Source organism: Mobula birostris, chromosome 31 (assembly GCF_030028105.1).
Source record: "Mobula birostris isolate sMobBir1 chromosome 31, sMobBir1.hap1, whole genome shotgun sequence".
Classification (NCBI taxonomy): domain Eukaryota; kingdom Metazoa; phylum Chordata; class Chondrichthyes; order Myliobatiformes; family Myliobatidae; genus Mobula; species Mobula birostris.
Window position 1 is genome coordinate 20235443 of NC_092400.1, and position 13620 is coordinate 20249062.

Genomic DNA, 13620 nt, shown 5'->3' on the forward strand with positions numbered 1-13620 from the left:
GATAAACTAATATTAGTAATATTGACCTTGAAATTGCCATGTTATCATAAAAACTATTGATTAATGCTAATATTAATTTAAGGAAAAAACATATCTCTTGAGTCAGCACTATTGGCATCAAAAATTCTGTGGTGAGGACTGAGAAGAATTAAGAAAATTTTTAAAAGCTGTAACTTGTTGAAACCTTATTTAGGGTGGAGTTCAGGCTAAACAGTAGGACATGGTCTTATGTAGCTCAGCTCCAACTCATAGGTCAAGAGGAGCCAAGACTCTACCAAGATCTGCTCGGAAATGTAAAATCAGATCCCTATTTTTCACTCATCAAGAAAACCTTTACAAGCAAAGCAGATGCAAATCTGTATACCAATGTTTCAGAGCAAGATGCATTATACTACTAACCAAAGTACTTATTTACCAGAAAGAATGGTTTGTTTCTTCTTGAAACAATTTAAAACTTTAATACCTACCCTGAGACAACCCAAGGTTCTGCATGCTGATCAGAGATGTTGAATAAACGTCCACCTAAATTTTCAACATCTTCTAGTCTGCCCTCACCTGCCAGAAGATACCCATAGACATCCATTCCTAAAAGAGAGGGAAAAATTTGAAAATATTAGGCAGTTAACTATATACATCATGTTCAGTCCTCATGAAGGGTCTCGGCCCAAAACCTGAACTATACTCTTTTCCATAGATACTGCCCAGCCTGCTGAGTTCCTCCAGCAATGCGTGTGTGTTACACCATGCTTGTTCAGCAACTTATTCCAGTTCTTCAAATTACTATATTGTAACAAATGCCCAATGGATATCCAAACTCTATTTCTACTTTAAAAAAAAATTCAAGACGTCAGTCATAACACAAGGAAGTCTGCAGATGCTGGAAATCCAAAGCACCTCACACAAAATGCTGGAGGAAATCAGCAGATCAGGCAGCATCTATGGAAATGAATAAATAGTTGACGCTTCAGGTTGAGACCCTTCTTCAAGACAGAGAAGGGGGAAGACGCCAGAATAAAAAGGTGGGGGAGGGGAACATCAGTCATGACTTCTTCTGAGACCCAAGATTCAAGCACAAACTAGGGTGGTGAATAGATAAAATTCTAAACTGACTTTTGTTTTGCATTGTCAAAGTCGTCATATGTTGCAATGAATTACTAAGCAAAGATTCCATCTGTTCTGAGGCAGATGTAAATGATTCTATGGCACTGACTCAAAGAGCTGGGGATCTATTCCTGAAATTCTGGTCAATATTTATTTCCCAAACAATGTGTCTAAGGATTACCTGGTTATTGTCACATTGCTACTTCAGGAAGAGAACAGTGCAAATATAGTGTAAATTTCCTAGATTACAAAATTTAGGATGTGAAAGTCACTTTATAAATGCAAACATCTCTTTGAATATACAGTTAAATACCAGTGCAAGCCTCAACAAATCTTCAAACATTTAGACATGCTTTTTAATGCAAAATTTAGAACTATAGTTATTGAACTAGTGATCATCTTAATCAACTGGAAAACTCAGATTTGTAAGAATTTCAACATTACTTACCCTTAATTATATATGGATCCAGCATCTGAGCTTGCTCAAACTTCAGGATAGCATTTTTGTTGTCACCGACCCTGAAATACAAGTCTGCTAGGCTTCCCATTAAATCCACATTATCCCTCAATAATGACTTCTTCTCCAAGGAGCTGTGGATAAAATGATCGTAGAAGTGTGCTATTAATTACAGTGCAGAAATTAGAAGCCTATCCATTATATTTACAAAATCACCTTACTAACATACCACATTACTTACTTCCAGAAATTCTTTCATGGGCATGATCCTCAAAATGCAAGCAGACTAAATTATGCCAACTTCCAAATGGTACCAATTCTTAATTGAAACGATAAATTAGAATAATTTTCCAGACATGGAATGCCCTTTTTAAGTTGGCATATACATAAAATACCAACCAGGACGATAATGTTTTAATACACACATAAGTGGATAGTGCAAAACATCCTCTTACCAGATAGTATTGATTGCCCTAGTATTGTCACCAGTGTGAACAAAAGCGTATGCCTTGATCCAAACAGATAACCAGTCCAGATTTGGAATGCTCTGAATCACATTGATAGTCAGAGATGCCACCTCTGCACCCTTCACTGAAAGAGACAGCAGACCTGTAGAAAAGGAAAGATTAGTAATGTACAAGATGGATACTTCTTGCTGAATTATTTGAACAGCCTTTGGGTATTCATTTTCTGAACTTTTTAATATTTGTAAACATGTTAAAAGAATTTTTTTCTACAGTAAACTCAAGATAACTTGTTTTTACTGGACTGGAGAACCCCTTCAGAAGAAAGTTGACCTGAATCTTATTTTACTCTCAAGATAGTAATATTTCCAAACATTAACTTTTCAGTGTAGTTCTACTGGAAGAGAGACCTTGCATGCCAGAGTGCACCCGAGCTCACACAATTCAGAAATAATAGCATTTTGGATTGATGTTGGGCAAGGGGTGTAGAGTGTGGAGCTACGTGCCAATTCAGTGTTGGATGAGTGCCACATACCTGGCAGACCAATGTGCAGCGAGAGGGGACAGGGGGTTTGTTTAGGTTCCCAGCATAGCAGCATCAACTGTAATGCACCACTCTTTACATAAATGCTGTTAAGAACACATTCAGCACTGAATCTATTGGCTCCCTCGTTCCTGAAAACATATCCTGAGCACTAAATGAGGTGCCTGTACAAATCAAATTTTGGGAGAAGCAACAACACATATTAGCAAAGTGGATATAGTAAAAGCTATAAGAAGCTCAAGCAAACCCACAGGGAACAGAGACTAGACGAAACTGCGAAGGCCCATACATTCTGAAGGTTATACACACAATGACTGCCAAAAGAACAGATGTGACACAAGGAACACATTTTTAAACAGTTAAGTGGTGGTTCCAGAATGTAATCCTAGGGTTAGGGAGTCCTACAGCACTAACACAGGTCCCTTGGCTCATCCTTTCCTTACCAACCGCTACATATTCATCCAGACAACCCCATCTACCAGCACTTAGTCCATAACTTCCTATGCCTTGGGCATTCAAGTGACCATCTAGATACTTCTCAAATGTTGGGAGAACCACTGGTTCCACCACCCTCTCATTCCAAACTTTGATCATTCCTTAGGTGACAGAATTTGTCCTTGTATCCCATCTAAACTCTAAACCCCTTATGCCTCATCATAAACCCACACACAATGGCTACTTTATTTTGTACACCTGCTCATTAATGCAAATATTCAATCGGCCAATCATGTGGCAGCAACTCAATGCATAAAAGCGCACAGATGTGGTCAAGAAGTTCAATTGTTGTTCAGACCAAACATCAGAAGGGGGGGGGGGGCGGAATGTGATCTAAATGACTGAAGGTGTACTGATTTTTGGTGCCAGAGTGGTCAGAGTATCTTTAACTCCTGATCTCCTGGGCTTATTATGCACAACATCCTCTACACTTTAGAGAATGGTGCAAAAAACAGAATACATCCTGTAGCGGCAATTCTTTTGATGAAAAAGCCTTGTTGATGAGAGAGGTCAGAGAAGAATGGCCAGACTAGCTCAAGCTGACAGGAAGGCAACGGTAACTCATAACTACATGTTGCAGAAGAGCATATCTAAAGTGGATGGGCTACAGCAGCAGAAGACCACAAACGTACACTCGTTGACCACTTTCCCCAAATTCCACCCCCCCCCCCACCTCCAGTGAAAACAAATCCAGTCCACCTGGTCTATCCCTATTATTGACACTCCATCCCATCCCAAGGCAACATCCTGGGATTCTAGAGCAAAAAATTTGAAATACCGGAAAGAACTCAGCAGGTCATGCAGCATCTGTGAAGGCGAAAGATGCATGCTGACATTTCGTAAACAGAAGTTATTAATGTACGAATCAAATAGTAAAGGCTCTAGTACTTAATCCTCGTGTTACTATGTGGGTTCAAATGAAGTGCTCAAAAAGGGCAAGTATCCAATAGGAAAGAATTTACAGGGCTATGAGGAGAGGGAAGATAAACATTACCGACCAATATGTTCTTACATTTGAGACAGTGTCAACAAAGTAGGCTGATTAGCTTCCCTCCATTTTGTATTGACTTTGTGATCAAGGTAAACTTGGACAGCTACTTCGCTTTCTTCAGAGGATCAAAAGTTGATCCATATGTTGTTTCCAAAATTACAAAAAAAACCAATTTGAGAATAAAATAGTTTTTGACGCAAAATATTTTCCCACTAAAAGATCACTGGAAGAGGTAATGTGGCAACTCCCAATTTATGGAAAATAGACTTGGGGCATAAACAAGCAAAAAACTCATTGTTATGGTTTGCATCTGCTCCCGTCTGTCTTCCTAATCAGCACCTTTCCCACGAACTCAGTTCTCTTTCTTGCTTGTTAAGTGTACATGTAAAAAAAATCATGGCCCATTAAAAAAAACCCCTACCTAGTATTGCATCCATAGCCAGGGGACACTGTCGTAGAACTTCCTTATAGCTCGTTACAGCTGACCTCTCCTGCCCTGCTTTCTTATATAGATTGGCTAACATCATGTTAATCTGTATAATAGAGAAAAACACTCAGTAATATAAAGTAATTTGCAATTCAGAATAACTTCAAGTAAAGCCATGCAAAGAAGGCATGGGGAAAAAAATTACTAACATTCTAAAAATCTAATACAAGATTATTGGTTCAAAAACCAATATATCAGGGAACCAAATCAATTCCAAACTTTAAAGTCTTTTTTAAAAAAAAGAATCAAAATATAATATAAAATTATTCCTTACAAAAGTGGATGTTTTAGTAAAAAGTTTAGTAAAAACAACTAATTACTAATTTAAAATATTCACACTACATAGAGAAAGCATTTCAATTTAAATAACATTAAATGAAGATTTAATCTACATTGGAAATAATTAATAAGGGGAAAAATTCTGTTTGTAACATTTTACTCAATTTGCACAAACTTCATATTAAAAAAAACTAATCAATGTTAACCTTTGGAGTACGCTGCCTGGTAGGAATAGTGTCCAAGATTGCAACTGCATCCCTTTCTTGACGCAGCATTGTATAACATTCAGCCATTTTATATTTGACTTCAATCTCTGAAGGTAGACACTAGAATACAAATAAGAATGTTATACACAATTCATTCTTACTTCTATAGTTTTACAAATTTTCCAGCTATTACTTAGTTCAAGTCTCACAATAAATCACTATGTAGCTCAGAACTTCCAGTACCCTAGAAAAGCCACTTCTAATTAACAGTGAAGAATACATCACTTCCAATGATTTGGAACCACTTTGTCAAACGTGCAGTTGCCTTTAACACTTACTTTCAAATCAACAAACATATATTCAGTGGCCACTTTTATTAGGTACAGAAGCAGAGCCCAGTGTGGCTGTACTCCATCCACTTCAAGGTTTGACAAGTTGTGCTCTTCTGCATCTCTCTGTTGTAATGCTTGTTTATTTGAGTTACTAGTCACTTTCCTCTCAGGTTGAACCAGTCTGGCCAGTCTCCTTTGATCCCTCTCACTTACAAGGCATTTTTTTCTGACAGAACTGTCGCTTACTGGATGTTTTCTGAGATACTCAAACCACCCCATCTGGCAATAATCATTTCACAGTCAAAGTCACTTCAGTCACATTTCTTTCCCATTCTGATGTTTGGTCTGAATGACATCTGAACCTCTTGACCATGTCGGTAGGTTTTACGCCTGAGTTGCTGCCACATGATTGACTGATTAGATATTTGCATTAGCAGGTGTACAGGTGTGCAAAATGCAGTAGACATTATTGACATAATGTGACTGCCCTTATTCCCACAATAATCACTTAGCAGTTGTACAATTATAAGTAGCTGTTGTCACAATTTCCATTTTCATATTCGCCAAGTTTCACCTTTTATTCGAAGGACAGATGAAAATGGAGAGGTGAAAAACTGAGCATCCAGCATATCAGAATGGAATTTCTAGTTCACACAATATAACAGCAGCAAGTCCTTTTAATAAAGCAACACACATCAAAGTTGCTGGTGAGCGCAGTAGGCCAGACAGCATCTCTAGGAAGAGGTACAGTCGACGTTTCAAGCCGTTGTTTGTTGTCCTTTTAATAAACCTCAGTTTGCTGTAATGGCAGGTGCAGTACAGGCAAAGATAGTCTTTAAAGCGAGACTGTCGTTCCCTTAGTAGACTCTATGAAGTATTTATTTAGTAGATGGAGTCCACTTACATTTTCACTTGTTGGTCGTATTCATATAGCTAAAATGATGATTTTACCAAAAATTTTATTATTTATTTCAGAATATTCCTGTTTTTTTGACTAGGAAGTTTTTTGATCAGATTTATTATTCCAAATAAAAGATAAAATAATAGAATCAAAGACCAAGAATTAGTAAATGTCATTTACAAAAATTGAAAAAGGATGGAGGTCTTGCTTTGCCTAATTTTGGAATGTATTATTGGGCTGTTAATGTGCGATATGTGTCTTTTTGGTCATACTGGGTTGATAAGAGTGATCGGCCAATTTGGGTAGACCTGAAACTGATAGTTGTAAAACAGTTTTATTTAACCTCGTTATTGGGAGCTCCTTTACCTATGCAATTAGGTAAAGTTGTTAATTTAAACCTATATCCTGTGATTAAGTATTCTTTACAAATTCAGCTCCAGTTCTGCAATTTTTTAAATCTTAAAAAATTCAAACTTTGTAGTTTAGTTTACTGAAATTAAGCCTTCTTTGAGTGATCTAATTTTTTTACTTTGGAAAAATAATGGTATTAATTCTTTTTTGGATTTATTTAAAGAAGATAGATTGATGTCTTTTGAACAATTAATTGATAAATATTCTCGTTCATACTCACACTTTCTGCAATACCTTCAAGTTAGATATTTTTTACAAAAATATTTAAGTAATTTTCCTTACATATTGGAGGCTGACCTGTTAGATACTATTATGAGTATGAATCCTTTGATTAAGGGTTCTATTGGAAGAATTTATAATTTATTATTACAATGGGATAAGCATCCTTTATCTAAGATTAAACAGGATTGGGAAGAGGAACTTAATTTGACTTTTATGATGGAGGATTGGATGCAGATATTGAAGCTGGTTAACTCTTCTTCAATTTGAGCTAGCTATTTGTTGATTCAATTTAAAATTGTACATCGTTATCATTTGACAAAAGAGAGACTTTCTAAAATCTTTCCTAATGTTGATAGTCATTGTGATAGATGTAAAACTGAGATAGCTACACTGACACATATGTTTTGGTCTTGTTCTATATTGGAACAGTTCTGGAAGTCGGTTTTCTCAACAATTTCTAAAGCACTTAAAATTAATTTACAACCTAATAAATTAACTGTGCTCTTTGGAATAGTTCCTCAAAATATTCATGGTATTTCTGTATTATTGCATTTGTTACATTGATAGCTAGGAGGATCATTTTGTTGAAGTGGAAGGATACATCAGCTTCCACTTTGTCACAATGGTTCTCTCAAGTGATGCTATGTCTTAGTTTGGAGAAAATTGGAAGTCGAACCTTTGAACCTTTATTTGATTTTGAGAAAAGATGGGGCTCATTTGCTCATTATCATCATTTGAGTTAATTGATATAATTTTTCCACGATCTAATTGTAAATTTTTTTTAGTATATTTTCTTTTCTTGCTGGCGGTTTGATGTTTATTTTTAGAAGCTTTTTGTATGACGCATGGCTCCGGGGTTGTACACCTAACGGGTTCTTTTTTTTTTCCTCTCACTTTTCTGCTTAGTAGGTTTTTTTGTTATCACAAAATTTTTTTTCAATCTTAAAGATAATGTTTTTTTTTGAGGCATTGTAAGTGTTGTTACTTCGATGTACTCGTTATTTTTCCTGTCAATAACAATAAAAAGATTTGAAAAGAAAATAAAGTGAGACTGTCAGAGACACCTTTGCTTAGTATAGACCAGATAGTCTGCTGCAGTATTACGCGAGCCAAATGAGGGAGGCCTCTGTAGTGAGACTTTTCCTAAAATATAGCATCACAGGGAGTGTCACAGATGAGATAACAGAAGGAAATGAAACAAACCCAACTAAGGCTCTGTTCACTTTACTAACTTCAAAATATCATCAGGTGGCCAGTCGCAGCTTTGACTGATTTTAACACCTCTAATCTAAATGGATATTGATCTTGCAAGTTAGGAATTCAAATGTATACAATTTAAATAATCAATATCCATAACTGATAAGCCAATTCTGTATAAAAATAGCAGTCTTCTGTTCACACTTCAGAGCAGTGTGGGTGACAGGGGCTCATGTTGTTCTCCTTGTACCCAAGTAAAATAAAAGGAATGCTTGAGTCGTAAGAGTGCGTGTGTTCTGGGCCCAGTTATTTTAGTTAATACATTTTATTATCCGTGATGACAGTTACTTCAACAACTACCAACACCATGACAGCATTTGTGTAAACGGATTTTTAAGATGAAAAGCTCCACCATATGCCAACACAATTTAACCTATACGGAAACAACAGGAATTCTGCAGATGCTGGAAATTCAAGCAACACACATCAAAGTTGCTGGTGAACGCAGCAGGCCAGGCAGCATCCCAAACAGTCCTTCCAGGTGAGGCAACACTTCACCTGTGAGTCGGCTGGGGTGATATACTGTGTCCGGTGCTCCTGATGTGGCCTTCTATATATTGGCGAGACCCGACACAGACCGGGAGACCGCTTTACTGAACACCTACACTCTGTCTGCCAGAGAAAGCAGGATCTCCCAGTGGCCACACATTTTAATTCCACATCCCATTCCCATTCTGACATGTCTATCCATGGCCTCCTCTACTGTAAAGATGAAGCCACACTCAGGTTGGAGGAACAACACCTTATATTCTGTCTGGGTAGCCTCCAACCTGATGGCATGAACATCGACTTCTCCAACTTCTGCTAATGCCCCACCTCCCCCTCGTACCCCATCTGTTATTTATTTTTATACACACATTCTTTCTCTCACTCTCCTTTTTCTCCCTCTGTCCCTCTGACTATACCCCTTGCCCATCCTCTGGGTTCCCCCCCACCGTCTTTCTCCCCGGACCTCCTGTCCCATGATCCTCTCATATCTCCTTTGCCAATCACCTGTCCAGCTCTTGGCTCCATCCCTCCCCCTCCTGTCTTCTCCTATCATTTTGGATCTCCCCCTCCCACTTTCAAATCTCTTACTAACTCCTCCTTCAGTTAGTCCTGACGAAGAGTCTCGGCCTGAAACGTCAATTGTACCTCTTCCTAGAGATGCTGCCTGGCCTGCTGCGTTCACCAGCAACTTTGATGTGTGTTGCTTAAACTATACAGTTTCATTTATCGTCATGATCTGCACACATGTAAAACAAAAACAATTTGAGGCAAGTGGACCAGAATTTTGCAAGTAATGTCCATTAGTATTGTGTATCTGTTCTGCATTTATTGTAGTTAATGATAACTGCTATTTTCCCCATATATCCAATGGAAATCATGAATTTCTAAAAATTTCTGAAGTAGTTAAAGTTTTATTTAAGTTTTATACTCCCTTGTCAGTCTACAGAGTAGCACCAGCATACAGTGTGCCATCAAACTGTCATAGCATGTGAACTATTAGTGATAGGGACTACAATTAGCTCTGCACATTAAGAACAGAGCAGCAATTCTTCTCCTCAGCTTTAGAGTGACCCCTGGTGGAAATTTGCATTCAGTATCAGATAAGAGGGGGAGAGAGAGAAAAAAACATCAGGCTTGATAGTAAATATGGTTCACTTGCTCCACAAATGAAAAATTACTCAGCAATCCTCAGCAATTACTACAGGCCTGCTAAAAAGTTATAGCATGTTATAATTGTAATCTTTATATTTTCTGTATTATATGTTTTACTTTGTTAATACAGGGGCACGGTAGCACAGAGGTTAGGAGAACTGTACTTCAAGCCAAACATTAAATAAGAGTTCAATATATTGGGCAATTTATGGTCATCAAAAATTCATCTTGATACCCATAAGAATTTGTTTCACTGTTCAACACTCAAGTTTGTCACGTGTGCATGGAAATCTGAAGTGAGTTCACCATTAAACATGATCATACCCTTAGTAATAATCAACACATACCAAAACCTGGGCCTCTGTACTTCCCTCTGCAATTGGATCCTTTACCTCCTCATCAGGAGACCATAGTCAGTGCAGATCAGAAATAACATCTCACTGACAATCAACACAGTCATCCCTCGAGGATATGCGCTTTGCCCACTGCTCTACTCTCTCTACACCAAGGGTTCTCAACCTTTTTTATGCCATGGACCAATACCACTAAGCAAGGGCACAGCTCAAAAAACATTTACAGTGCCTATAAAAAGTATTCATCCCGCCCCCCCCAGGGAAGTTTTCATGTTTTATTGTTTTACAACATTGAACCACAGTGGATTTAATTTGCCTTTTTTGACACTGATCAACAGAAAAACTCATGTCAAAGTGAAAACAGATTTCTATAAAGTGATACAGCTACTGTTGGCAGAATTTTAAATGGTGATGAGGAGGTTATTAGGAGTGAGATTGTTCAGCTGGTTGAATGGTGTCGCAACAATAACCTCACACTCAACGTCAGTAAGACCAGGGAATTGATTGTGGGGATTTTAGTAAGGGGAAGTTGAGGGAACACATACCAGCCCTCATCAAGGGATCAGAAGTGGAAAGGGTGAGCAGGTTCAAATTCCTGGATGTCAACATCTCTGAAGATCTATTCTGGACCCAACATAATGATGCATTTACAAAGAAAAAAGGCACAACTGTGGCTATATTTCATTAGGTGTTTCAGGAGACTGTAGAGAAGTGTATCACCAAAGAGTCTCACAAATTTCTACAGATGTACTGTGGAGAGCATTCTAACTGGTTACATCACCATCTGGTATGGAGGGGCCACTGCACAGGTTAAGAAAAAGCTGCAGAAAGTTGCAAACTCAGCCAGCTCCATCATGGACACTGGGCACCCCAGCATCCAGGACATCTTCAAAAGGCAATGCCTCAAAAAGGCAGTATCTGCCATTAAGGACCCCACCACCCAGGACGTGCCATCTTCTCACTGCTACCATCAAGGAGGTGGTACAGGAGCCTAAAGACACACACTCAGTGTTTTAGGAACAACTTCTTCCCCTCTGTGATCAGATTTCTGGATGGATAATGAACCCATACATCATGATTGTTTTTGCTCTCATTTTGCACTATTTATTTAATCATATATATTATATGTACAATATGTACTGGAACAAAGGGATCTGGAATACAGGTCCATAATTCATTGAAAGTGGCATCACAGATAGACAGGGTCGTAAAGAAAGTTCTTGGTACATTGGCCTTCATAAATCAATGTATTGAGTACAGGAGATGGGATTTTATGTTGAAGTTGTATAAGATGTTTGTGAGGCCTAATTTGGAGTATTACGTGCAGTTTTAGTCACCTACCTACAGGAAAAATGTAAACAAAGTTGAAAGAGTACAGAGAAAATTTACAGGGATGTTGCTGGGTTTGGAGGACCTGAGTTGTAAGGAAAGAGTGTATTCTTTAGAACTTAGAAAGATGGTGAGAGGAGATTTGAAAGAGTTATACAAAATTATGAGTGGTATAGATGGAGTAAATGCAAGCAGACTTTTTCCACTGAGGTTGGGTGGGTCTAAATCAGAGGTCATGAGTTAAAGGTAAAAGGTGAGAAGTTTAAGAGGAACATGAGGGGAAACTTCTTCATTGAGAGTCATGAAAGTGTGGAATGAGGTGCCAGCACAAGTGGTGCATGCGAGCTTGATTTGAAAGTTTAAGAGAAGTTTGGATAGATACAGGTATAGTAAAGATATGGAGGCCAATGGTCCTGGTACAGGTCGATGGAAGTAGGTAGCTTAAGTATTTTTGGTTTGGACTAGATGGGTTCAATGGGCCTGTTTTTGTGCTGTACTTCTCTAGGACTCCATGACCCACACACATACACTGTCCTTCCACTCCAGGGCAGGCCTCCAGCTTCCAGTGGACTCAGGGCTGCAAACACAGGGCTTCGACATTACCAGTGGCCTCGCAAACTCAGTTCCAACCAACAAGCCTTGACTTCTAGACTTCTGATTCAAGCCTTGGGCCTTGATTCTCAGCATCGATCCAGGACACGCAATCAGTGAACACTAGGTCTCAAATTCCAATTCGCAAATCCAAAGGGTCACTGGAACTTGTTCTTTCTGTCCGCACAGAACTCCGACTCCAGAACTCACCGTCCACATAGCTGATATTCAAACACGGAGTGGAGGCTTAGACTCTGGTCTGACCTGTCATTGCCCTAAACCCTAACTTCCCTCTCTGTTATCAAAATCATCCTTACAAATCTCAAAATCAATCAAAGATCAAACAGTTAAACAAGTAAAAACACAACTATGACTCAACTGACATCAAGGAGGATACTTTAAGCCCATCAAGTCTATGGGATCACAGCCGAGTCCCATTCCCACACTTATTCCTCTACAACCTATGTTCCCCTCAATGCTCATCTACTTATACCAAGGATAGATTACAGTAACCAAGTACAAAACAATCATGTTTCTGGGATGTGTGAGGAAACAGACGTGCCTGGGAAATGCACCCTGTCACAGCAAAAACATGGCAACTCCATATCAACAACAGTGAAAAATCAGGATAAAAACAAGGATGATGAAATGAACACAGGAACAATAGCTGCTATGATATTGTCCTTTAATAAATAAATTTTGAAATGTTAGGGAATGAATAAAGGACCTGTTCATGGTCCGAGGCAATTTAGCTATTACGATGATTCTTTCCTTACACTTATGAATACACAGTGGATTCCTATTAATTGGGCTGTTAGTTAATCAGGGCAACCACTTTAGGACAATGCTTAAAGAACAAAAACTAACTGAGAAAATAGCCCCAATTCCCTTTGTTTATTTTGGACACTATGCTGCTTTTAATTGGGGCAGGAGACTATTGCCGAACAATTTCTAACTAGCGTCAGACACATGCACGTGTGTGGCCGTCAGACACTAAACTGTGCTTAGAGTGAAGAATTTTTAAAATGGCATCAGTTGTATGTGCTTGTGTTTAAAAGTGATTTTTGTCACTGATAGTTGCTGAGAAATAAGCAGCAAGACAACTCAGAACTGCTTTCCTCATTTCGGTTTCAAGCATTCAGGCTTGGACATGCCAGAAATGGCTGGAAGTGAAAATGAAACAATTTGACTTCTTCAACAAGTTAGGAACTATGAATAATTTGAAGGTATCAACAATTATTTTGAATGTTATGATGAAAATTTGGAGGATGTAATTGTCAATAGCATTGTATGAAGGCAATCCATTATCTACACAGGGGTGGGGATGTGGGGATGTGGGGTGTGTGTGTGTGTTGAATTTGTTCATTTACAGTCAAAAGAACATTGTATCCTCCATCAATAATTATTAGGCACTGATGCACATATTGTACTATACAATACTACTGTAGCAGTATTGACAGTGTTCTAATTTGTTCTGTTTCATTTACGTACATCATTTAATTAAACAGTAGTTTGTGTTTTTTTAATACCTTTTTAACTATTTCAATGAAGCCAAGGCT

General features: G+C 38.2%; 1 protein-coding gene across 3 annotated transcripts in view; it reads right to left on the reverse strand.

The window, feature by feature from the left end:
• The window catches only part of anapc7 (anaphase promoting complex subunit 7), a 38266-nt gene that overhangs the window by 20109 nt on the left and 4537 nt on the right, over positions 1-13620 (reverse strand). For all 3 annotated transcript variants that reach the window (XM_072247868.1, XM_072247870.1, XM_072247869.1), the window contains 5 exons: positions 5025-5144; positions 4474-4585; positions 2014-2167; positions 1550-1692; positions 468-585 (listed from right to left, as the gene is read on the reverse strand). In XM_072247868.1, coding sequence (XP_072103969.1) covers positions 468-585; positions 1550-1692; positions 2014-2167; positions 4474-4585; positions 5025-5144 — 647 coding nt within the window. The remainder of the gene's footprint in view (positions 1-467; positions 586-1549; positions 1693-2013; positions 2168-4473; positions 4586-5024; positions 5145-13620) is intronic.